General features: G+C 52.9%; 1 protein-coding gene across 2 annotated transcripts; it reads left to right on the top strand.

Moving 5' to 3' along the window:
* Positions 1-256: 256 nt before the first annotated feature.
* Positions 257-19,864, top strand: CPA5 (carboxypeptidase A5; the record flags this gene model as incomplete). Of its 2 annotated transcripts, XM_079785555.1 has the most annotated exons (11): positions 257-372; positions 1,560-1,641; positions 2,713-2,847; positions 11,317-11,415; positions 12,541-12,642; positions 14,069-14,170; positions 14,515-14,625; positions 15,011-15,101; positions 18,332-18,531; positions 18,830-18,914; positions 19,330-19,864. In XM_079785555.1, the coding sequence occupies 11 exons, from the start codon at positions 257-259 to the stop codon at positions 19,515-19,517; spliced, it is 1,311 nt and encodes a 436-aa protein (XP_079641681.1). In that variant the 3' UTR covers positions 19,518-19,864. The 2 variants fall into 2 exon arrangements, with proteins under 2 accessions (XP_079641681.1, XP_079641682.1); XM_079785556.1 differs by lacking the exon at positions 18,830-18,914.
* Positions 19,865-22,286: the final 2,422 nt, after the last annotated feature.

Below are 22,286 nucleotides of genomic sequence, written 5' to 3'. Positions count from 1 at the left end.
GTAAACCTCCAGGGAAGAAAGAAAGCCAAGGGCCTTGTCTTCCTCCTCCCCCGTTTCCTCTCCCCTTTCCAGGAGAGGATTTGCCTAGAAGTGGGAAGGGACGCCTTAGCTCTCCCAACGCCAGTGTGTGGCTGGGCCTTCCCGGAGAGAGCCTGACGCCCATTCTCCGGCCGGGGCTGCCGGCCTCCAGCTGCTGCGCGGACCTGAGGCCTGGGCCATGCCCGCAAGCCCCTGAAGCTCGCCTGGAGGAGGGAGCATGCAGGGCGCCCCGGCAGGAGGCTTGGGCCCTGGGCTGCCCGCTGTGGACAGAAGGACGCTCCTGGTCTGCAGCTTTATCCTGGCAGCAGCTTTGGGCCGAATGAATTTCACAGGGTGAGTGGCTGCTCCGTAGCAGAAGGGAGGACCGCCAGGCGCTCGGGGACGGGGTGTCCCAGTGGGGAGGTGGCCGTCCGCTGGGACCTGATCAAGGCACACAGAGTCAGGACTTCGGTTCTCACCCCGAACCCACTTCTAACTCCGCAATCTCCCACCCCCGTGCTCAAGGGTAGGACACACGGCTGTATTATTGTCCCGCCTGAAACCCAGAATTCTCAATCTGGGGCTCTTGGGTTAAGCTTTTAGGGCTCTAAGAACCCATGAAATCATACATAATTTTTGGTGTATGTATTTGTTTTTCCTCGGGGGAAGGTTCATAGCTTTTCTCAGATTCTCAAAGAAGTTAGTAACCCCCAAAAGACTATACACCCTCCCACAGATGGATGTAGGGTTATACTCCTTTAAATAACACAAGCACCAGTATTCTACACCAGGCCGGTAAGGACACGATTTCCCAACCTCCCAAAGACCCCGCACTAGAGAGGAAGATACAAGCTTAGAGAGCAGGTCCACTGTCCACGGTCTCAGAGCCAGTCAAGGACGGAGCCAACGCCGTCCCAGGCATCAGACCCTAGAGGTCACGCTGCAGGCTGCTCAGTTCCACCGCCTCCCACTCCCTCCAGTGGGCAGGAGGGAGCTCAGTTTCCCCAGAAGGCAGAGTGAGGCCAACCTCCCCTTCCATGTCCCACGCTCTTGGGAGAAAGAAGTTTGGGCACCAGGTTTAGACAGACCGTGGCCTTGGGACAGCTGTATCTTCGAAGAGCACTTGGGCCATTGTTTGTTCCTGTAACCCCAGTTTCCTAGAACCCCATTCCTTTCTCCCTTTAGTCCTCTTGTTCTTGCACCTTCCTCCATCCCCCTCATTCCTTCCCCATCTTTTTATCCCTGTCTGGTCCTTAGGTTCATTAGTAGCACAAACAGGTTTTATTTGGTCCCCTGGGTGGTCTGTTCTTGGCAGAGATCGCTGGCCCCAGGATGAAGGACTTGCATGCTTCCCAGAGCTACAAGTCCTTCTGCTCAGTCCCTCAGCCTCCACGTGGCCAGATGCCCCCCAGCCTTCCTACCAGGCCCCCTCAGCCCGCTGTCTTCTCCACGCTGCCTCCTGCAAGCAGCACAGCCTTCCGGGAACCCCTCTCAGCAGCTCCCTCTGCCCCCTGCCCCCCCTCCCTCCCATGTCTTTCCAGAGACCAGGTTCTTCGAGTCCTGGCTAAAAATGAGATGCAGCTTTGCCTTCTCAGGGATCTGGAGGGCCTGAAGCCCCAGAAGGTGAGGACCGCTCAGGGCTTGGGGACATGCTCTCCCTTCTCTCACAGCCGCTTGCACCTTTGGCTCTCCCCGCCCCCCACCTCCTGGGCCCCAAATCTGCTCTCTGATGGCTCTGCCAAAGATCACAGAACTATGGAAAAATCAACGGTGGCTCCTCTTCAGGAAAGGCAGGGAGCACTTGCCTAGAAGGCTGGGCAGCTCTCGTTGGCTTTCCCCTCTGCCCTGGATAGGGCTGCTGAGGGGACCCTGTGCGGGGGCCGCTCTGGATGCAGCTGAAATGTCCTGAGGCCACACGGGGCGGGGGGCACATCTGCCTCTGGGTGGGATGCCATGCAGCGTGCAGACTGGACACATCTGTTTGCCAACTGAAAGAACTGGAAGGGCTTCGCTTGGCAAACGTGTGTTTCATTTGGGCTCGTCCCTGTCAGATGAGCATTCGTTTCCAAGAACATTTGTCCTCTGCGAGTATTCCACGATGGAAAACATTTCCGTCAACGATTGTAATAGAAGGACTCTGTTTGAGGGCTGTTGAAACAACCAGATATTTCTGGATGTGGCCCAGAGCCCTCGTTCCGATTTGTGTGAGTGCCCTTACCAACCCACTCTCGTACGCCTTATAGTAATTCCGTCCATTTTATAAATTGAAAAATGGACGTGGCGTTCAGCTGACCTGGGACTCCAGGTGAGGCCTCGCCTCCTCCTCTAGGTTTGGGGGCAGTGAGGTCTCTGTCTTCTGACCACGTTCTTGTTCGCGTTCATGTTCCCGAGGAGGAGCTGTGTCTCTCGTGGCAACTGCTTTGGGCTCTTTGGGCTCGGGCCACGTTGCGGGGGGGAGACTGGGTGATGAAGGGGCCCCAACTCAGGGACAGAAACTCAGTGACCTGGGGAGTTTCTATTTTTGCGCATCTTTCTGCTTGGCCTTAGGGTTTTCATCAGGGAACGGGGGGGGGGGGGGGCGGGGGGGGGGCTTGCCTCTCTGTACGAGATCACCCGGTTTTCCAGGGCGCCTACAGGGTCGTGTGTAAGGACAGGTGATACCGGCAACCCGTTTTCCTCTCCTTTGTGAACAAGGTGGACTTCTGGCGTGGCCCGGCCAGGCCCAGCCTCCCTGTGGACATGAGAGTTCCTTTCTCTGAACTGAAAGACATCAAAGATTATCTGGAGTCTCACGGCCTTGCTTACAGCGTCATGATCAAGGACATCCAGGTGAGGTCCTGCCCAGCGCTGCCTTTCTGGCTCGGGCTCCACGTGGAGAAGAAAGATCCAGGGCTTAACGTGGAGAAGGGGGACGGAGGAAGTAGCTTGGGCTTTTGTACGGCACCGGCACCGTGGAGAGGTAGCTCTGGAGGCCCCCCCTTGCTTTCTGACTGCCCCTCCGGTCCCCAGGGAACCCCTTCCTTCCAGAGAAGCCCAGTGTGAGCCCTGCTGTGGCTGCCCTGCCCCGCTCCACCGCCGGGCTCTCCGTCCGTCCGAGGCCCCTCCGCCGGGCAGGATGCTCCCAGGGGAAGAGCTGTGGGAGAAGTGGCTGCAGACCGGCCCTCGGGTGGGGCGAGGAGAGACTTCATCTTGGGCACCGCTCCCCCCTACGCCCCCCTGGTGGCTGCCCCCTCCAGGGTCTTTTCTGAACACGGTGCAATTCTACTTCAGTTGTTTTGTCTTCAAGGACCTCCATTCCCCGGGGCGATGTGTGGGGCACCCTCTGCAGAGGCCGTGGGGTACCTGCAGCGTGGTACCCCCGGAGGTTCGTTCCCAAACACGCTGCGCTGCAGCTCATCGCCTCTCCCCGGAGTGTGGGAACACAGAGCCTCCCGCGGCGCGCACACTTGACACCACATGCCAGGGGATAAACGCATTAGGCGACATTCCGTTCCCAGGCAAGCACAGGGCTGGGGCACTTAGGTCCATTCAAAGACTTTTATCCTCATCAGGCACATCTGTTTCCCGCTCAACATGTGGGGGGTGGGCTATTTCTCTAATTAAATCCCCACAAACAAAAATGGGGAAACTCCCACAGACAAGAGAGGCCACCACATCAAAAGAGGCAGCGCTCCGTTCCCATTGTAGCCCAGGCCTGCGTTTTGAAGTTTGCATGTCCCTGCTCCTTCTCCTCCCTGGAAACCCCGCAGCATTTGGCAAACAGATATGAAAAGGTCTCTAAAAAGTTTCTGTTGATTTCTGCACATCAGGAATAGCTCCAGAGGCACCTCTGAGCCCTGCCCGCCCCCCCCCCCCCCCAGCTCCTTTGAAGCTGGTCCATCCTCTCTCTGTCGGTCTGTAACCTCCTCCTGCCCACCCCCACCCCCTTCACTGTGGTCCCCAGCTCCAGAGTCCCTGGAGGTGGGGGGTTGGGGGGGGGGATTTTTACTCATTTTCAGTAAAATGCCCAGGATTCTCAGGCCTAACCCAGCCAGGCAGGATTTTCACCAACTCGCTCTGTCTGCAACACATCAAGCTCTGATTGTCAGATGTGAGATCCAGTTTTGGCTTAGAGGGAGCTGGGGTGGGGGAGGCTGCTGTGCCGAGTTGATTTGTGGCGATGAAGGGGAAAGGTGTCCAGGCGGAGGAAAGCTCAGAGGCGCTAACAGGAGGGGAAGGGATTTGCACCACTCAGGTTTCTGGCCTCCAGTCTGATGTTCCAGCTATTAACGCCGAGGCCCGATTTCTTCTGTCTTCTGGATCTTCTCAGCCCCAGCTTTTGGCGCAGTGTTTCCTGCGTGGTGGGCCCTCAACAACTGTGTGCTGAATTGCTCTATTGGTAGGTTCTGGAAGAGCAGGCCCAGAGGGACTCCTCTTCCCCTGAGCCCCACAAGGCCCAGGATCACGCTCCTTATCCATCTCTATGCCCCAGAACCCACGCTAGGACTGCCGCCTAGCTGGGGCTTAATAAGTGCTAGCTGAATTAGTAGATGGGAGAAGGAAAGGACAGAGGGTGAGCTTGCTTGACGGAACTAGGCTTTCACTTTGGCCAGAGGCACTGGGGAGGTTTGAGGAGGGAAGTGTCCCCCCACCCCACATCCCCATGATCAGAGGGGTGCTTGAGATAGAAGAGGCGGGTTCATTCATTCAACGCACAGATAACAGCGGCGTCTCCTGTGTGCTGGGGATCGGGCAAGGTGCTGGAAATACAAAGATGAGAACTGGTCTGTATCCAGGGAGCTGAGTGCCGTGGGGGCGGGGAGCGGAGGGAGTGAATCAGTGATTACAATGGAGTGGATGAGCGCACGGAGGGAGTGGAGCAGGTTGCTATGGGAGCGGGTACAAGAGGCCCTGCGAGTTGCTCTGAAAAGGCGGTAATTACGGTGTGGCTGAAGAGCGGAGAGGGGGGACTGGGAGGGGAAAGGGGCCCCAGATTGGCGATGCGGCCGGTCCAGATCACAAAGGGCATCCTCTGCAGGGTGAAGAGGTCAAGATTTTATCCCCCAAACGGTGAGGGAGCCAGGGGAGGTCTCTGACACGGTCAGATTTGCATTGAAGAAAAACCCCTCTGACAGGGACAATGTTGAGTTGGGGACAGGAGCAGGGAGGGGAGGGAGGGTGGTGAGGAAATTGCAGTGGGCCAGGCAAGGAATTATCTGATTCTGAGTGCGCTCTATTTGCATTTAATTTTTCTTCACCTCCTCGTTCTTGTCAGCCCTTTGGATGTTGTTGTTTTTTCCTGTAGATGAGTCACCGTGGAGAAGCTTCACTTGAGCAATCAGCTCGGTGGATTTTGATGGCTTTTTTTCTGATTACAAAATTAATAAATATTCATGTTCGGTAATTTGGAAAATAGGGAAAAGCACAAAGGAGACAACAAAAATCACCCATGCTCTGAGCATCTAGAGCAAAACACAATTTCGTGTAAATATTGCTTCACCAATTCCCCCTCTCTACTGAATCACTCCCATCAGCTTACAAATATAGAGTTATTTATGCCACCTTAAAAAAGACAATCCTCCCTTGGTCCGTTTCCCCGCCTCCAGCTATCACCCCCTCTCTCCACTTCCTGTGGGCAAACCTGGAAGTCTGCACCCGCCTGCGTCGCCCATCTTACCGTGCTCCTTTGCAGGTTGTTTTCCTGTTTCCCAGCTTTGTCCTTTGACCTCTTCACTGACCCCTCAAGGCCAAGGATCATGGCATTGAATACCTGCAACCTCCTGAATACTCCCATGGTCACAACTCCAGCCAGACTCACATATCTCACCTGAGCTCCAGACTCATCTACCTTACTGGCATCTCAAACTTCGCAGGTCCCGACCGAGCTTCCAAGGTTCCCCAGAAAGCTCTCATCTCAGGAAATTCCGTTTCAATTGTCGGAGTCATGCTTGACTCCTTTCTCACATCCCATAGCCAATCCATCAGCAAATCCCTCTGCTGCCACCTGGGCCAACACTCCTTCAGCTTTCTCCTGGGTAGTTTTCCAACTGGCCTGCCTGTTCCCACCCTTATCTCCTTATGGCCTCGTCTTTTTGTTGTTGTTGTTATTGTTAATTTTCACCTGAGAATAGTTTCTCCATTGATCTTTTTAGAGAGAGTGGAAGGGAGAGCTAGAAAGAGGAAAATATCGATGTGAGAGAGACACATCAATTGGTTGCCTCTCCCAACTGGTCTGGACTGGGCACAGGGATTGAGCCTGCAACTGAGGTATGTGCCCTTGACTGGAATTGAACCCTTGACCCTTCAATCTGAGGGCTGATGCTCTAACCACTGAGCAACTGGCTAGGGCTTTATTGCCTAGTCTTAAAACAGCAACCACACGGGTCCTTTAAAAATATTCAGGTCTGATTATATCACTCCTCTGTTTAAAACCCTCAATGCCATCCCAACTCAGAGTAAAAGCCAAAGTCCTTAAAATGGCTGTAAGGTTCTATCAGGGGTGGGGAACCTTTTTTGTGCCAAGGGCCATTTGGATATTTATAACATCATTCGTGAACAAAACAAAATGATCAACTTAAAAATTAGCCTGCTTGTCTGGCTGGCGTGACTCAATGGTTGAGCATCGGCCTGTGAACCAGGAGGTCATGTTTTAATTCCTGGTCAGAGCACATGCCCTGGTTGCGGGCTCGATCCCCAGTGTGGGGCATGCAGGAGGCAGCCAATCAATGATTCTCTCTCATCATTGATGTTTCTATCTCTCTCTCCCTCTCCCTTCCTCTCTGAAATCAATAAAAATATATTTTTTAAAAATTAGCCTGCTAGATTTGGTCAAATATTTAATTAACTCACCCCTAATACCTTGTTAGGACCAGATCAAATGATTTCTCTGCCTTATATGGCTCACGGGCCAGATGTTCCCCACCCCTGTTCTACATGATCTGAGTCCCATGCTCTTCACTATTTCCTTCTTGCTCACTCTGCTTCAGACACCCGGCCCTCCTTGCTGTACCTCAAACTTGCCTGACCCTTTCCTGACTAGATTCACACCCCAGGGCCTTTGCACGTGCTGGTCCTTATGGTTAGAATGCTGTTTCTGCAGTTATCTGCTTGGCTTATTCCCTCATTGCTTTCAAAATCTTATTCACATGTCACCTTTTCACCTTATTTAAAAATGCACCCTTCTTCTCCATACTCCCCCAATTCCCTCCCTCCTTCCTCTGCATCATTTCTCTCCTTGACAGTTACCGCCTTCTATTATCCTGTGTAATTTACTTACTTATCTTGTTTATTGTCTGTATCACCTACTAGACTACCATATCTTTAGTGTTCAGTGTGCTCAACAAACACTTGTTTGGAAGAGATTCAAAAGCAGAAATGCTGTTGGCTGGGGTGGGGATGGGGGGCAGGAGAGGAGGGCCCTAGCTGGTTTGGCTCAGTGGATAGAGCGTCGGCCTGCAGACCGAAGGTTCCCAGGTTCGATTCCGGTCAAGGGCATGTGCCTTGGTTGCAGGCTCCTCCCCTGGTCGGGGTGCGTGCAGGAGGCAACCAAGCGAAGTGTTTCTCTCACATCGATGTTTCACTCTGTCTTTCCCTCTCTCTAAAAATCAATGGGAAAATATCCTCAGGTGAGGCTTTAAAAAATTGATTAAAAAATGATAAATAAATAAAGAGGAGAGGAGGACAGGTAGGGATGAGTGCAGGAGAAGGCAAGGGAAGGAGGAGGCCATCGGGGGTAAGGCCCTGAGGGAGAGGCAGAGTCTGGCTGCACCAAGGGGACAGGGACAGAAGGACTAATCCTCGGCAGGAGCAGGTGCTCGCTGACTCACACCAGTGACCATTCATGAGAGTGCTCTGCCATCCCGAGTCCTACACACACCACTCCCCGCGGGAGGAATCCGGATTTCCTGGTCACGCCTCGCAATGATTGCTCTATCACAGAGTCCTGGAGTCACCCCAAGAGTTCCTCTTGTCCTGTCATTGTCACGGTCATGAGCATAGCTAGTATTTTCTGCATGTTAGGCGATGTGCTAAGCATTTTAGACGTATTAACCCTTCTAATGTTCATGAGAACATCTGCTAAAGTATGTGACAACATGACCCCCGTGTAATGAAGACAGAGAAATTAGTAACTTGCCCAAGTCAGTGAGAGCGTCGGGATCTCATCTGAGACAGCTGCTCCAGGCCTGGCACCCTTCGCTCCTGTGCCATCTGCCTCCTCAGGGGTTGTCATTGTTGTTTGTGTGGTGTTTTAAGCTGCCTTTCGGGCAGTGATGCCAGAGTTTCGCCTTGATCTGCCAAGGGGGTCCATTCTAACACCCCCAACCTAGTACCTCCCTCCCCCGAATAGGCATGGACTGTAGTTTCCACCCGCCATGTAGCTGCTAGTGCAAACGTTAGGCCTGGAAGAGCAGGGCAGGCCTTGAGGAGAGGGACTGCTGTGGTCACAGAGCGGGGTCAGGGCCCCTCTCCTGCGCCCCCCTGGCCCCCCACCCCTACCCCTACCCCACTGATTCTATGAGCTGTGTCCATTTCATGTCTGTGGTCCGAGCCCCGCTGCCCAGCGAGTTCCCTCCGCTGTCAGCTTCTCTTTTGGGGGCCCTCAGTCTCCTCCCCTCCCGCTTCCTGGAGGTGCTGTTCTTTGCTTAATGTCCCCCATCCTTCCTTACTCCTGTCATAAATTAATTCACACTGAGGTATTACTTTCCCTGTCAGGTTTTGGCTTCCAGGGAGGCAAATGGCTGCCTTCTGAGGTTTTTCTCTCTCTCCTTTTCCTCCCAGAGCAGCCTGACAGGGCTGTAATTAGGCATTCCTGAGCCTGTGGCAAGACTGCATTCTTAGCCCTCCCATCCCCTTCCCTGGGCCCTGTGAGGGGAGCAAACATCTGTGTCTTTTTCGGGCCAGGGTAGATTAATGTTCCTGGAATTGGGGCCCAGCTGAGCATTCCCAGTGTGTGAGCGGTGTCAGATCCATTCACAGGGCTGCGAGGGGATTTGGAAAGAGATTTGCAGTTTGGTGCCGACTTCCCATTTGCCTCCAAGCTGTTGTGTGGAACAAAGCACAGCCTGTGGGAGCCCTCTTCCTGTGGGTGTCCCGGGGCTGTGTGGGAAGAGGGGCCCCCTGGTCCTTTCTTTCTAATTTCTTCTTCCTGTCCTGCTCCTTCCCCTACTGCTCCTTCCCCCACCAGTCCCCAGAAAGTTAGACGGATGGACCCTTTAACTTGATTCTGCTGGGGCCCGAGCAGGGACAGAGGGGCCTGACTCCGGTGACCTGGACAGGCCTGCTCTCTCCCCTGCAGCTGCTCCCACAGCTGGCAGTGCCCGGCTCAGTGCCCGGCACACATCGGTCATGGGGGGCTGCTGAGATTTCCATTGATTTCCTGGGAAGAAGACAAATTCCTTTTGTGAGAACTTCCCAGGGGGGTGCTTGTGCCAGGGAGGGTCAGGACCCCTCCCGCCACCTCTCACTCAACCAGCAGCCAGCCTTTGCCCAGCTGGCACCGTCCTCAGCCCAGCCAGTCCCGCCAGGAAGCACTGCAAGTACAGTTGCCTCCAATGTCGTCGGTGCTCAACAAGACGATAAAATGAGCCCCACACACGGGTTTCCAGTCCTAGTCTAACCTGTAAACTTGAGCAAGGTCGTGAGCGAGCCCACTGGGCCGCAGTGCCGGCGCGCAGCAGGCCGGGGGAGGGCTCCCCTGCAGCCCTGGGCCTGAAGGCTCCGGGGCTGCCACGGTATTTTCGTCTTTAGGGCTTTCTGTTTTAGTTTTAGTATTATTTATTCACTTAGAAGATCTTACTTATTGGAGTAGTATAAGGATGTTGCCGAAATGCAAAAGCAGAGAAAAGAAAAAAATTGTGTCAAATCATAATAATTCTATCTTAACAGCCATTGTTAGCGTTTTCATATATTTTTTTTGGCATTTTATTGTCTTGCTGTCCTTGGCTCATGATGTCGTTCTCTCATTATTTTAAAACGCTTTTTAATCGCAAGAATAATAGGATGGACTTTTCACCTGTTGTTTACATTTTACATACTGTATTTGCTCTCACTCTCTGTGTATACACACACACATAGACAGAGATATATCTATATATATACATGTATATCTATGTGTACAGATCTGTATCTCTATATCTATATATCCTATCTATCTATCTATCTATCTATCTATCTATCTATCTATCTATCATCTAATTTTGTTAATCCTCACCCGAGGATATTTTTTGATTAATTTTTAGGGAGAGTAGAAGAGAGAGAGAAAGACAGAGAGAAACATTGATGTGAGAGAAACACATCGATTGGTTGCCTCCTGCATGAACCCTGACCAGGGCCGGGACAGGGGAGGAGCCTGCAACCAAGGTACGTGCCCTTTACCGAATCGAACCCGGGACCCTTTGATCCTCAGGCTGAGGCACTATCCACTGAGCCAAACTGGCTAGGGCTACACCTATATTTATATCTATATCTAGATATAATTAAGGGGCAGTTAAGATGGTGAGTGAAAGTCTGTTGGCACTTTAATCATAATGACTTGGACTGGCTTTCTAAATGGCTTGGACACCAATTGTCTAGGCCAGTGGTCAGCAAACTCATTAGTCAACAGAGCCAAATATCAACAGTACAATGATTGAAATTTCTTTTGAGAGCCAAATTTTTTAAACTTAAACTTCTTCTAATGCTGCTTCTTCAAAATAGACTTGCCCAGGCCGTGGTATTTTGTGGAAGAGCCACACTCAAGGGGCCAAAGAGCCGCATGTGGCTCACGAGCTGCAGTTTGCCGACCACGGGCCTAGGCCACTTCCTGGGGGTAGAGTGGATGTTGTGGGTTGGGGAGCCCTCTGCTCCCCAGGGGGTCAGAGTTCATGGCTCAGTGCAGGCCTTAACTCAACCAAATGTTCACAGAGGGCAAAAGCAATGCTGGCAGTAGAACATGAGCATCTTTTCCCAAACACGTTCATATCCAGGATTACATTTTATCCTATGAAATGGGCAAGGCAGGTGTTGCTGTCCCAGTGATCAAGTCGAGGAAACAAAGGCTAAGGTCCCACAGCAAGTGAGCAGCAGTGGCAGACTTAGAACACGGCTCTCTGCTCCATGCCCTGTGCTTGTCTGGGAAATGGCATCGTGAACACCAGCGTGTCACGCAGAAGAGTCTCCTAGAAATCCAGCGTCTCCTCTTGTCCTGCAGCTCATGTTCATGGTGGCTCATTCTCCTGTGTTGATGCTGTCTTTGTGCACAGCCACCTGAGGCCGGGCTCGGAAGGGGCATGCCTGTCCCGGCCCACCCCTTCCCTCCCGACACGTGCCCCCGTCACCTAGGTGCTGCTGGATCAGGAGAGAGAGGCCATGGCGAGATCCCGCCGGCTGGAGCGCAGCACCAGCAGCTTCAGTTACTCCTCTTACCACACCCTGGAGGAGGTAGGTCTGCTAGTCAAGCTCTGGCCTCTGTTTTCCCTGTGGGTCCTCGGGATCCCCAGATTCTGGCAGAGGCTAGTGAAGGACTCTGGGGTCTATGGGAGACCGTGAACTGGCAGTTGGGGAGTGTGGAGCAGACATTGGGTGAAGGTCCATTAGGCAGGCAGCTTCAGAGATCCAGAGGCCAGGATTTAGATCGAGGGGACCACGGCTCAACAGTCAGCCCATGGCAGGTCCTGGGCCAGAGTGATGGTCTACGAGGTGGGACACTAAGGCAGGAACCGTCACTGGCCAGATTGGAGCAGGTAGAGGCACCTTCCTATCTAGCTCTGGCTAGGGGTCCAGGGGTCCTGACCTCAGCACAGCCACTCCTGGTGTTAAGTGGCCCCAGCAGTGGGAACCAGAGTGTAGAAAGGGCAGGAAGCCAGGCATGTTGGAGAGCCATTTGGTAGAACAGAGTTGCCTTCATAATCACAGTCACAGCCAGTTAGGGCGGGTATGACTGACTGTGACTTGTTTATAAAGGGGAATCTGCAAGGAGAGTTCAGAAGAAACTAACTCAAGGCACAGCTCCCATTTCCATAGGAAGGGTGTGACATTATTGGTCCACTTTATTACCCTCATCTTCACTCTTCCCATTCACAAGGCCTGTAATGGAGGATCCATGTTCTTTCATGTATTTGTTAATTCAATGACATGCATTGAAAGACTAAGAGAATGAATTATTATAGCCCATCAATGCCGATATCAGAGATAAATCACCCTGCTTTCAGGTGGCCTAGAATCCAAAAGGAGCAAGGAGACCAAAAACAACATTGCCAGGTCTATGAGGTCTGTCAAATGTATTGAATGGAAGCACTGAGTAGGGTCAGCATATGCTGTTCTTCCAGGCAAAGTCTTCGCTCTGCATGGTGGTGAGAAGCCCGAGAACCCAGGCCAACCACAGCCTTTGGCCTTCAGGCTGGAGGTTGTCTCCTTTTAGTTTTTGATCTGGGTTCGTTCAGATCCTCATGAGAGGTGGGAAAGTAGTAAGGAGGGTGGGGTGGGAGAAGGAGACTATTCAGAGAGGTCCTGGGGTTCACCCTCTTCTTGCTTAACTGCCCACCTGAGAAACTTCCTTACTTTCAGATATATAGCTGGATTGACAGCTTCGTCACTGAGCATGCAGATATTGTCTCAAAAATTCAGATTGGCCACAGCTTTGAAAATCGATCCATTCTTGTCCTGAAGGTAAGAGCTAGCAGTGTTGACCACTAGACTGGACAGGGAGAGCCTCTGGCATGAGATTAAGCTCATGTGGGGTTGTGGCTGGATGGGAGGTTGTTATTTATTTTTTAAAAATCCTCACCTGAGGATGTGTTCATTGACTTCAGAGAGAGAGGAAAGAGAGAGAGGGGGAGAGGGAGCGAAACATCAATCAGTTGCCTCCCGCAAGAGCCCCGATTGGGAATCGAACGTGAAACTCTTCGGTGCACAGGACGACACTCCAACTCACTGAACCACACCGGCCAGGGCTGGGTGGAAGTTTAGGGAAAGAGCAGATGTGTATACTCCTGTCTTGAGGTGACCCATACACTTTGGGTTTGCGGTAATCAGGGACCCGCCCTTGTAGGCATGGACAGGTGACAGTGTGGTGGCCTGGCATGTCCTGGGTCAGGAAGTAGGTGGGAGGGTTGCTACGAAGGTGGACTGGCAGAGTGGCAGGCACCACCCTGGATGTGGGGTATGAGTGTGGGTGAATCAGCATTCTTCCTGTTTCCGCAGTTACTTCATCTGTTAAATGGGAAGAGAGGTGCGTACAGAGAGGCCTCATTTACAAATGACTGAGGTCATCTGGCTCAGGCAGCCCCACCGGTAGACCTGAGTCTGTGGGGGGGCCTCCCAGCCCTTCACAAGGACCCTTGGAAACAGAGTTTGAGCAAACTTAGCAGCGGCAGTGTCCTTGGTTATGAAGGAGGCAGGATAGGGTGGAGCGTGGAACCCACCGGAAAGCACCTCTTACTTAGCATGTGCCGCAGAGCGCACTCAGGAGCATGGACCGTGCCGGGCATTGGACATCCAGCCTCAGAGAAGACAGGCACTGCTGCTCTCCGCAGTGCCCGGGGGACTCTTCCGAGGCCAAGGGATCTCACCAAACCTCAGGCCTGCCTCTGCAGTCCCCGCGGTGACCTACCCCAGGGCCTTCCGTGTTCTGTCTTTAGTTGTCGGAAACCTTGCTACTCAGAGGGTGGTCCTCACACCCGCACCCGTAGCTGCAGCATCCGCAGGAGGTTGTTAGAAATGCCCCGCTTCAGACCCCTCCCCCCAGACAAACCGCGTCAGAACCTGCATGTTAGTAAGATCCCCGGGGGATTCTCATACCTTTAAGGTTGGAGAAGCACCAGAAGTGTCCACGATGCTTACAGGCGGGAGGGGGGAGGTTCCTGTGCTTCTGGGATCACTCTGCTCCCCCGGAGCAGTACTGCGCTGCCAGGGTTCAAGCACGTGTGCACTTCATGGGCTCACGCACAGGAACCTGCACACATAGCCCCCCATCTTGGGCATCTAGGACCACCCCAGGCAGTGAGGATGCATCCGGGCCTCCTTCCAGGCAGCCCAGGGACAGCCGTGTGGCTGTCTCAGTTCAAACGTGTATGGGTCCCGGTGCTTTCCCCAGTTTAGCACCGGAGGTTCTGAGCGCCAGGCCATCTGGATCGACACTGGAATTCACTCCCGGGAGTGGATCACCCACGCCACCGGCATCTGGACTGCCAAGCAGGTCAGCACGGAGGATGGGGGCTGGGGCAGGGGGCGGGGGCTGCTTGACTATTTAAGGGCACCTCCAGATGAAATATTATACTTGGTTCTTTAAAACTCAGGGTGCTCTCTGCCCTTTGGAACAGCTGCCAGCTGGTCTTTTGCAGCACAGAGCTCCCATCTAGCCTCTGCCGTTTATTTGCTTAAAATCCAAGCCTTTGCTTCTGTTCGAAGGATGTACCTAATGGCCTGATGTCCTCCCTGCCTGCAGCCACTGGCTGTGCAAATGTCCTGCTCCCCCTCGGAGGAGAGCCCAGCAGGGCCTCCCGTCCCTCCCCCGGTCCAACTCTGCTTTTTTTCTTGCAGATTGTCAGCGAATACGGCAAAGATTGCATCCTGACAAACCTATTGAACACCATGGACATCTTCCTGGAGATCGTCTCCAACCCTGATGGCTTTGCTTTCACCCACAGCATGGTGAGGGCACCTGGGAGGGAGGGGGTCAGCGGCTCTGGGGGTGGGTGGGTGGAGGAACGGTCACTTCTGCTTTGGGAAGCTGAGCTGAGGTTCCCTGGGGCCTGCCTGCCCCTCGGGTTCCTTGCGGAGTCTCACCGAGGAAGGTGGGCTGCTCAGGACTGAGGCCGCAGCCCTTGTCCTCCCCGCTCCCTGTTGCACCCCGGCTTTAACCGCAAAGAGTCTGACCTGCAGCTTTGGTCCAGCCCCATGCCCCCTGCTCCTGCCCTCGAGATTCCTTCACTTTGTCCTCCCTGCCCCACCAGACCCTCCTTCCTAGGCCAGGCTGTCAGGGGCTCCCACCCTGGGAATGGGCTCAGTAATGAGGTCATCGTCTGGGCTTTCTCAGAACCGCTTGTGGCGGAAGAACAGGTCCAACCAACCCGGAATCTCCTGCATTGGTGTGGATCTTAACAGGAACTGGAGGTCAGGCTTCGGAGGTAGGGCGATCTGCCGGACCTGGGGGCTCCCACACAGTCAGATTACGGTGACTCTTACCTTGGGAGGCAATGCATTTAGCTCATGCAAGTGAGTCATGGCCAGGGACAGGCAAGCGCGTGCCTAGGACTGGCTGTGAGGTATGGGGACAGGTTGTACACGTGTGGGAAATGTACACATGTGCTAAGCCCTCGTGAGAAACATGGAAACAGCATCACTGCAAAGATCAAATCCGAAATACGCAGAGAAAGGCTTAAGGAGGTACAAGGTCATCTTGCTGGTTGTTTAAAACTCAGAGTTTCTGATGCCCCTGAAATGCCTCGAGCCTTCCTTGAAGAGAGCAGGCCACAAGAAAATGCCTCCAAACTCATTTCCTGAGAGCTGTGACCTCTGGGGAGACCAGAACAATATAGAATAAGCCTATTCCTTATCACCAACAATACTTAAAATATAGAATAAGCCAATTCCTTATCATCAATACCACTTGAGCCTGTTTTTATTATTTTATTTTTGACCCAATTACTTTGTAACCCTGAGCTGATGGCGGGGTTTATCTGCCGGAAAGTATGAGTCCAGGGAGGGGTGGGCGGCTTCCTCCCAGTTCCTTGGTATTCTTCCTGATTATCCCCTTACCATGCCAGGGGCATGGGGACTGGATAGGAAACTGAGGCCCAGGGATGAGTAGGTGGACCTGGGAACCCAGCACGTTAATGGGTGGGATGCTGGGTCTAGATAGGACGGTGTCTAGAGGAGGGGTTTCATGGCCACAGCCCTTGCCCCCCAATGTGGCTGGGGGTGTCGGGGTTTGGCTCCACAGGAGACAGTGCCATTGCTGTTCAAAAGCAGATCCACAGATGGGTGGCTAAAGCAACGAGATAGAACATTCTAGATCTGGATGCCCGCCACTATGAAAAACCTGGCTTTTTTGAGTCGGCTCTCATTGAAAAGTAAGGGCAGCTCTGAAGCATCCAGAGAGAAGCCCCCCTAGTCCACATTGTGGGGGTTTCCTGAGATCTGAGGCTGTGTGTGTAACCGCCTGTGTAAGGGAACACAACTGTGTAAAATTGGGCATTTCCACCTCCAAATGGCCAGACACCTGCCCCAAGCAGTCATCCATGCCGTCCCTTGGAACTGGCTGAAGTGTGTACCCGCAGACCCTGAGACGGACTGGCTAGAAAGACAAATTACTTCTTTAAAAAATAATGTTTGTTGTTTCACCACAGGAAAAAAAAAATCAATATACACACAATGTAAAAAAATATATATATGGGGGGAAATGCCCTGAGGGGACAAAAAGCTCCCATAATCCCACTACTCAAAGATTACTGCTTTTAATAATTTACCATGTCTTTCCAGAGATTTCCCCTTGCTACAAATTACATTTTTAGAGAAGGAAAAATAAATAGCTAATGAATCCATTAGCAGGTACTTGTGAAACAGGCAGGCTCAGAGGGCTTTGTGAGCGGCAGAGAGAGGCAGGCAGCTAATTCCCATTTGGTCAGGGGAAGATTAGTTTATTCTGCTCAGCTCAAACCAGAACTAATGGCCTGAAGTGTTCCTCCATATTTGGGCAAAGCCACCTGGTCGTTGGCAGGGGAACGGCTTTCCATGCGTGGGCTGCAAATGCAGACAAAGCTTTCAGCCTCCCCCGCTCTGCTCATCTGTTGCTATTTGTCATTCATCAAGTGTAGCAGGTGCAGAAGCTCCTGGGAGACACAACAATCAGGGCCCCTGTTAGCTGGCTGACTCCAGCCGAGGGGCTGCTCCTCACGCCCTTGCTCCCTGCAAGCACATCCCTTCCAGCTCGGGTCCCCACCCCAGGTGAGGACCTGAAGACCAAGAGGGGATGCGCTTCCGGTGATAGAATTGCCTCTGGCCAGGAATAACAGTGTGTCTGGGGTGGTGACTCAGGCAGGAAGATTTTGTTTATGGTTTTATTATTACCTTAATTTTAACTGCTGCATGATGAGTAATCTGCAGATCATCCCTCCCACACACGCCGCCCTCACCTGCACTCTTGGGGAGGAGCGGTTTGCTGCAGTCCCAGAGCAGCATCTGAACTGGTCCATGGGCCAGCCCCCAGCTCTCCAGCCAGTCTACTGCCCTGGGGGTCAAAAGGGGTGCTCTGGCACCCTCAGGAGGCTCCAGATATTGGAGGGACCCTTGGCCTCTGGACCGGGCTTGTGTGTAGTCATTTTAGGGGGGAACGAACGAGAGGAGAAACTGGGATGGTTCTTTCCAAATGTGTTTCTAACCCACAAATCTTGACCAGCCCAGCCCAGCCCAGCCCAGCCCAGCCCTCCACAGCATGGCCTTTTGGGAGGGAGGCAAACAAAATAGGAGGGAAAGAGGAGGCGGGCAAATAATCTAGGAGGAGATGGGGACAAATTAAATTTGTGAACAAAATAGAGGCACAGCTCCTCTTTGCCCTCTCCCGGAATTTAGGTCCCCAAGAAGACATTTCAAAGACTTGTTGTGTCTGTGGTTCCCAGACCAGCCTCAGGTAACTATGGAGATCTAGTCTCTCTTTTCTTGGCCCCCAGTCCATGTGGCTCCTGGGGCTGTCGCCGTGGCACAGCTTGAGCAGACACTGAGTTTGAGCATTCAACTGACCCAAGCCTTCCCCATGGCAATGGAAGGATGGTAATGAAGGGTCAGCTTAAAGGGGTCATTGCTCGAAGGGGAAGCTGGGCTTGGAGACCTAGAGTTTCCTCTGGAGGCGACTGCTGAGGCAGGTCCACATCTTTAAAGGAACTACAGTCAGGACTTACCCAAGGACAAGCCCAGGGAGCTCCTTACAGGAATTGCTGAGTCGCAGTGTGGTATTAGACTACGGTATGCAGCAGTAACAAATGCCCCTCCAAATCTCAGTGGCTCAACACAATAAAAGTTTGTTTTTCATGCACACAAAGTCCAATGTGGGCAGTGACTCTCCTTGGCAGGTCTCTTCCGATGGTGATGGAGGACACTTCCTCCATCTGGAGTTTTTTGCTTCCAACCACACACAATCAGAAGAGAGTGTGAAGAAGTCATGCCTGCTCTTAACAGCCTCGAACTAGAAGTGACACATCATTACTGCACACATTGTCATGGTCAGGAGTAGTCACATGGTCTCAACCAAACTGCAAAGGAGGCTGGGAAATGTAAAGGAATAAATGGATATTTTGTGAGCACTAAGTGTCTCCCAATCCGGGGAGTCTGAATCCTTTGGGGGGTTTTCTTTGACTTCCAGAAAATGGGTCTAATGACAACCCATGCTCAGAGACGTATCATGGACCCTACCCGCACTCGGAGCCAGAGGTGTCTGCCATTGTGAACTTCATCACAGCCCACGGGAACATCAAGGCTCTGATTTCCATCCACAGCTACTCTCAGATGCTCATGTACCCTTATGGCCACTCGCTGGAGCCTGTTTCAAACCAGGAGGAGCTGGTGAGATTGGCCACTTAGGGCTTGGGGGAGGCATCTGGCAGACTCCCAGAGGGCTCAGGCCCTCACTCTGAAACAAGGGTCTGGACCAAGTGACCTCATGGTAGGGAGGAGGAGGGAGCTCAGTCTTATGTGTGATCAAGTCCAAAGTTGGAGGTTCTGTGTTCCCTTGTCATGAGAGCCATCTACACATGCAACTTCCAGGACTCCTAACTCCCTGCTTCTCAGCAGCTGGTAAGGGTGTGTGGGGTGTGGGGTGTGGGGAGCCCCAGCCTCTCACCCCCTGGATGTCATCCTGCAGTACAATCTTGCCAAGAGAGCAGTGCAGGCCCTGTACAAGGTCCACGGGATCAAGTACATTTACGGCAGCATCAGCACCACCCTCTGTGAGTGAGCCTTCCCCTGGCTGCTTCTTCAGGCACCACAGCCACCTGGGGTGGGCAGGTGTAGGCTCTTGGCTGTCTGGCGGGCCTGGTTGGTCATGGCAGTGCCATAGGTCTAGCTTGGCCAGAGCTGATTTCCTAACCAGGGAGCTGTTTCTTTACAGCATTCACTAGTGCACAGCCCCCAGTGCCTGGCTTTCTTTAGACTTCCTGGAGGGCAAAGATCCCATGCCCAGTAGTCTTAAGGTTTGCCGGGCAGAGAATGGGCTGGGTGAGCAGGGTGTGGCCCAAGTTAAGGCCTGGGTTGGGAGGCTTGGTGGGTCTGAGGTGGGTTGGGATCTGGCCTCCAGGCTCACTTTCCTTGTGGCCTCACCCTGTTCTTCCATTCAGGGGCATTTCCTTGCCCTTTTGTATCCAGATGTGGCCAGTGGGATCACCGTCGACTGGGCCTATGACAGTGGCATCAAGTACTCCTTCAGCTTTGAGCTCCGGGACACTGGGCGCTATGGCTTCCTGTTACCGGCCACACAGATCATCCCCACGGCCCAGGAGACGTGGATGGCAATTCGGACCATCTTGAAGCACACCCTCAGGCACCCCTACTAGCAGCATGATCGAGGGCAGAGCAGGAGAGGTCATCCTCCTCCCCAAGGCCTGGGGCTCCTCCTGAACCCCAAATTAGACACCCCTTCCTGAAAACCCTGCCAAGACCCCTTAGAAAATAAATCAAGTTTAACAGGCTTGGTGGCCTCTTTGCACTGGCCACCACCCCGTTGGACTCAGCATTGAGGAGGGGACAACGACAGCTCGGAACGCCTCTTCTCTCCCCAGGTGTTCAGGAGGATGAGGTCTTTTCTCCTCTTGCAATGTTCTCAGGGCCCAGAACAGATAACTCACCCCCTAGGAGCTACTAACATACACATTGTCCTCTTAGTGGCATTTACCTCTTCAGATGACCCCGGAGGGGACAATGTTTGATCTAAGCGTGGGTCTCCAGGGTTGGCATTTCCAGCATCTTGGGGGAGAGGTGGGCACAGAGAGGCAGCCTTCTTCTCGTCCTGCTTCACTTCCCATGCTGGTTAGGGGCAGGGGCACATTTCAGAGGCCCCACTCAGCAGATCCCACTCACCCCGTAAATGAAACTGAGCAAGTCACTGGTTGTGACCTGCTCCTCCTGGGGCCCTCCTAGGCTTCCCTAGCCTTGGAAGCACAGAGTCAGAGCCTGTCAGAGCCCGCACAGCAAGCACTGCACATTCAGGGAGAAGAAATCCTTGCTCCTCCTCTTCCCCGTATCATCCTGGTGGTCATGCACTTAGCAGGTAGTTCAGGCCAGGCCATGTGCTAAGTAAGCACTTTAGTAAGGGAGAGAAAGGGGTATATACAAAACATCACCCCTTTCTCTCCCCCATCCTCGGGCTTCCTTATACCTTTTGACTTCCCCACCACTGGGGAGCAGAGTAATGGGTCTATGTGCCCTGTCCTCAGGTAAGGGCAGGTACCCCCAAGAAGCAAGAGGTCAACTGGAGAGCTGAATGGATTTGGATAAATCTGAAGCAGAAAGCAAGACTTTTATTCATAAGGGCCAGACTTTTGTTGTAAAAGAAAAGGATTGTGGGTATCCTTGGGTTGGCCCCTGCAGGATGCAGAACACAGGGTTTTACTATAAATCACAGACAAGGAAGAAAGCGGGGTGAAATCAGGACAAGTCCCCCTTTTCATCCAACCTGTCAAAGAACAGAGGTTGGACCAGCTAATGGAAGGAGGAGATCAGTGGTGATTAAAACTCTAGGTCAGGCCCATTCCAATACAGCACGTGAGCAGCAGATACATAATCGTTGAGCAAGGGGTCTGGGCAGATGATTAGAGCCAGCGATTCGGCTGGGTACACCTCAGTGGAGCAGCTGTTGAGAGCTCTGAGCAAATAAACGAGAAGGGTCCAGGTAAGGAGGCCCAGGTAGAGGCAAGAAGGCCAAGCCCCGGGGAGATGCCGGTGCCAGGTCCAGAGGTGCCATGTGGAGGCCTGAGGAAGTCAGGGTACTGAACCCCTAAAGGACACAGATCATCTCCAGGGGATGAGCCAGCGAGAGGAGGAGAGAATCCCCATTCGGGCTGCAGTTTCCCCAAAGAGATGGAGGATTTCTCAAGCTGGAAGTTGTGTGAGCGATCTAGAATGTCAAAGCTGCCGTTTCCTGCTCTTAGTGGAAATACGAGGCCGCGGGCTGAGTGAATATGAACTGCAGATAAATAAAGCGAGTTATACCTGTGCACACTGGAGTCTGTGACTATAACTTTTATGCCCTCTGCATAAATATTTGTATTTCATCCTCACGGGGAGGATATTATTGGTATTAATAAGCTCATTTTTCAGTTAAGGAAAGCACAATTTGGAGAGGTTTTAAAAACCATTCAAGGCCACACGGATGGAAAGTTGTTGAAGGACATTTGAACTTGGGTTTCTCTAAAAACAAAATCCCTGTCACAAAAACCACTATTTAGCCACACCTGCAGCAGAATTCATGGGGAGTCATTTAGCATGAATGTTTTTGTGCTCCACCCCCAGGCTGAAACAGAATCTTTGGGGTGGACTCCTCAATTGGCATTTTTACCATCTGCCCCAGGAGATCCGAGGTCCCTTAAAAGCGGATCCCTGCTCTCCTGCCTCCCAGAGGGGACATGCTTGCATCTTCCAGGGGAGCTGGGGCTTTGGTCTCCCACCCCCTGCACGGTCCATTAGGGCTGAAGGTGGCTGCAACAGGGCGAGGCTGGTCATCCTCCTCCAAAATATTCCCAAAGGGCTGCATGGCCCTGGACCCGTGGTCGGCAAACTGCGGCTCGCGAGCCACATGCGGCTCTTGGGCCCCTTGAGTGTGGCTCTTCCACAAAATACCATGGCCTGGGCGAGTCTATTTTGAAGAAGTGGCGTTAGAAGTTTAAGTTTAAAAAATTTGGCTCTCAAGAGAAATTTCAATCGTTGTACTGTTGATATTTGGCTCTGTTGACTCAATGAGTTTGCCGACCACTGGCCTGGACTAAAGCAGTGTGGTCTGCACACTACAGGCAGCAGCACCTGGAAGCTTGTGGGAAACGCAAATTCTTGGGCCACCCCAGACCCAGGGAACCATAATGTGTGGGATTGGGACCCAGGTGACGCTGAGTTGAAGAAGCACTGGCCTAGCCGAAACCGGTTTGGCTCAGTGGATAGAGCGTCGGCCTGCGGACTCAAGGGTCCCAGGTTCGATTCCGGTCAAGGGCATGTACCTTGGTTGCGGGCACATCCCCAGTAGGGGGTGTGCAAGAGGCAGCTGATCGATGTTTCTCTCTCATCGATGTTTCTAACTCTCTATCCCTCTCTCTTCCTCTCTGTAAAAAATCAAT

This window comes from Cnephaeus nilssonii (genome assembly GCF_951640355.1).
Source record: "Cnephaeus nilssonii genome assembly, chromosome: 12".
Lineage (NCBI taxonomy): Eukaryota > Metazoa > Chordata > Mammalia > Chiroptera > Vespertilionidae > Cnephaeus > Cnephaeus nilssonii.
The sequence above is the reverse complement of the archived record's forward strand: the minus strand, read 5'-3'. Positions and strand labels throughout refer to the sequence as shown.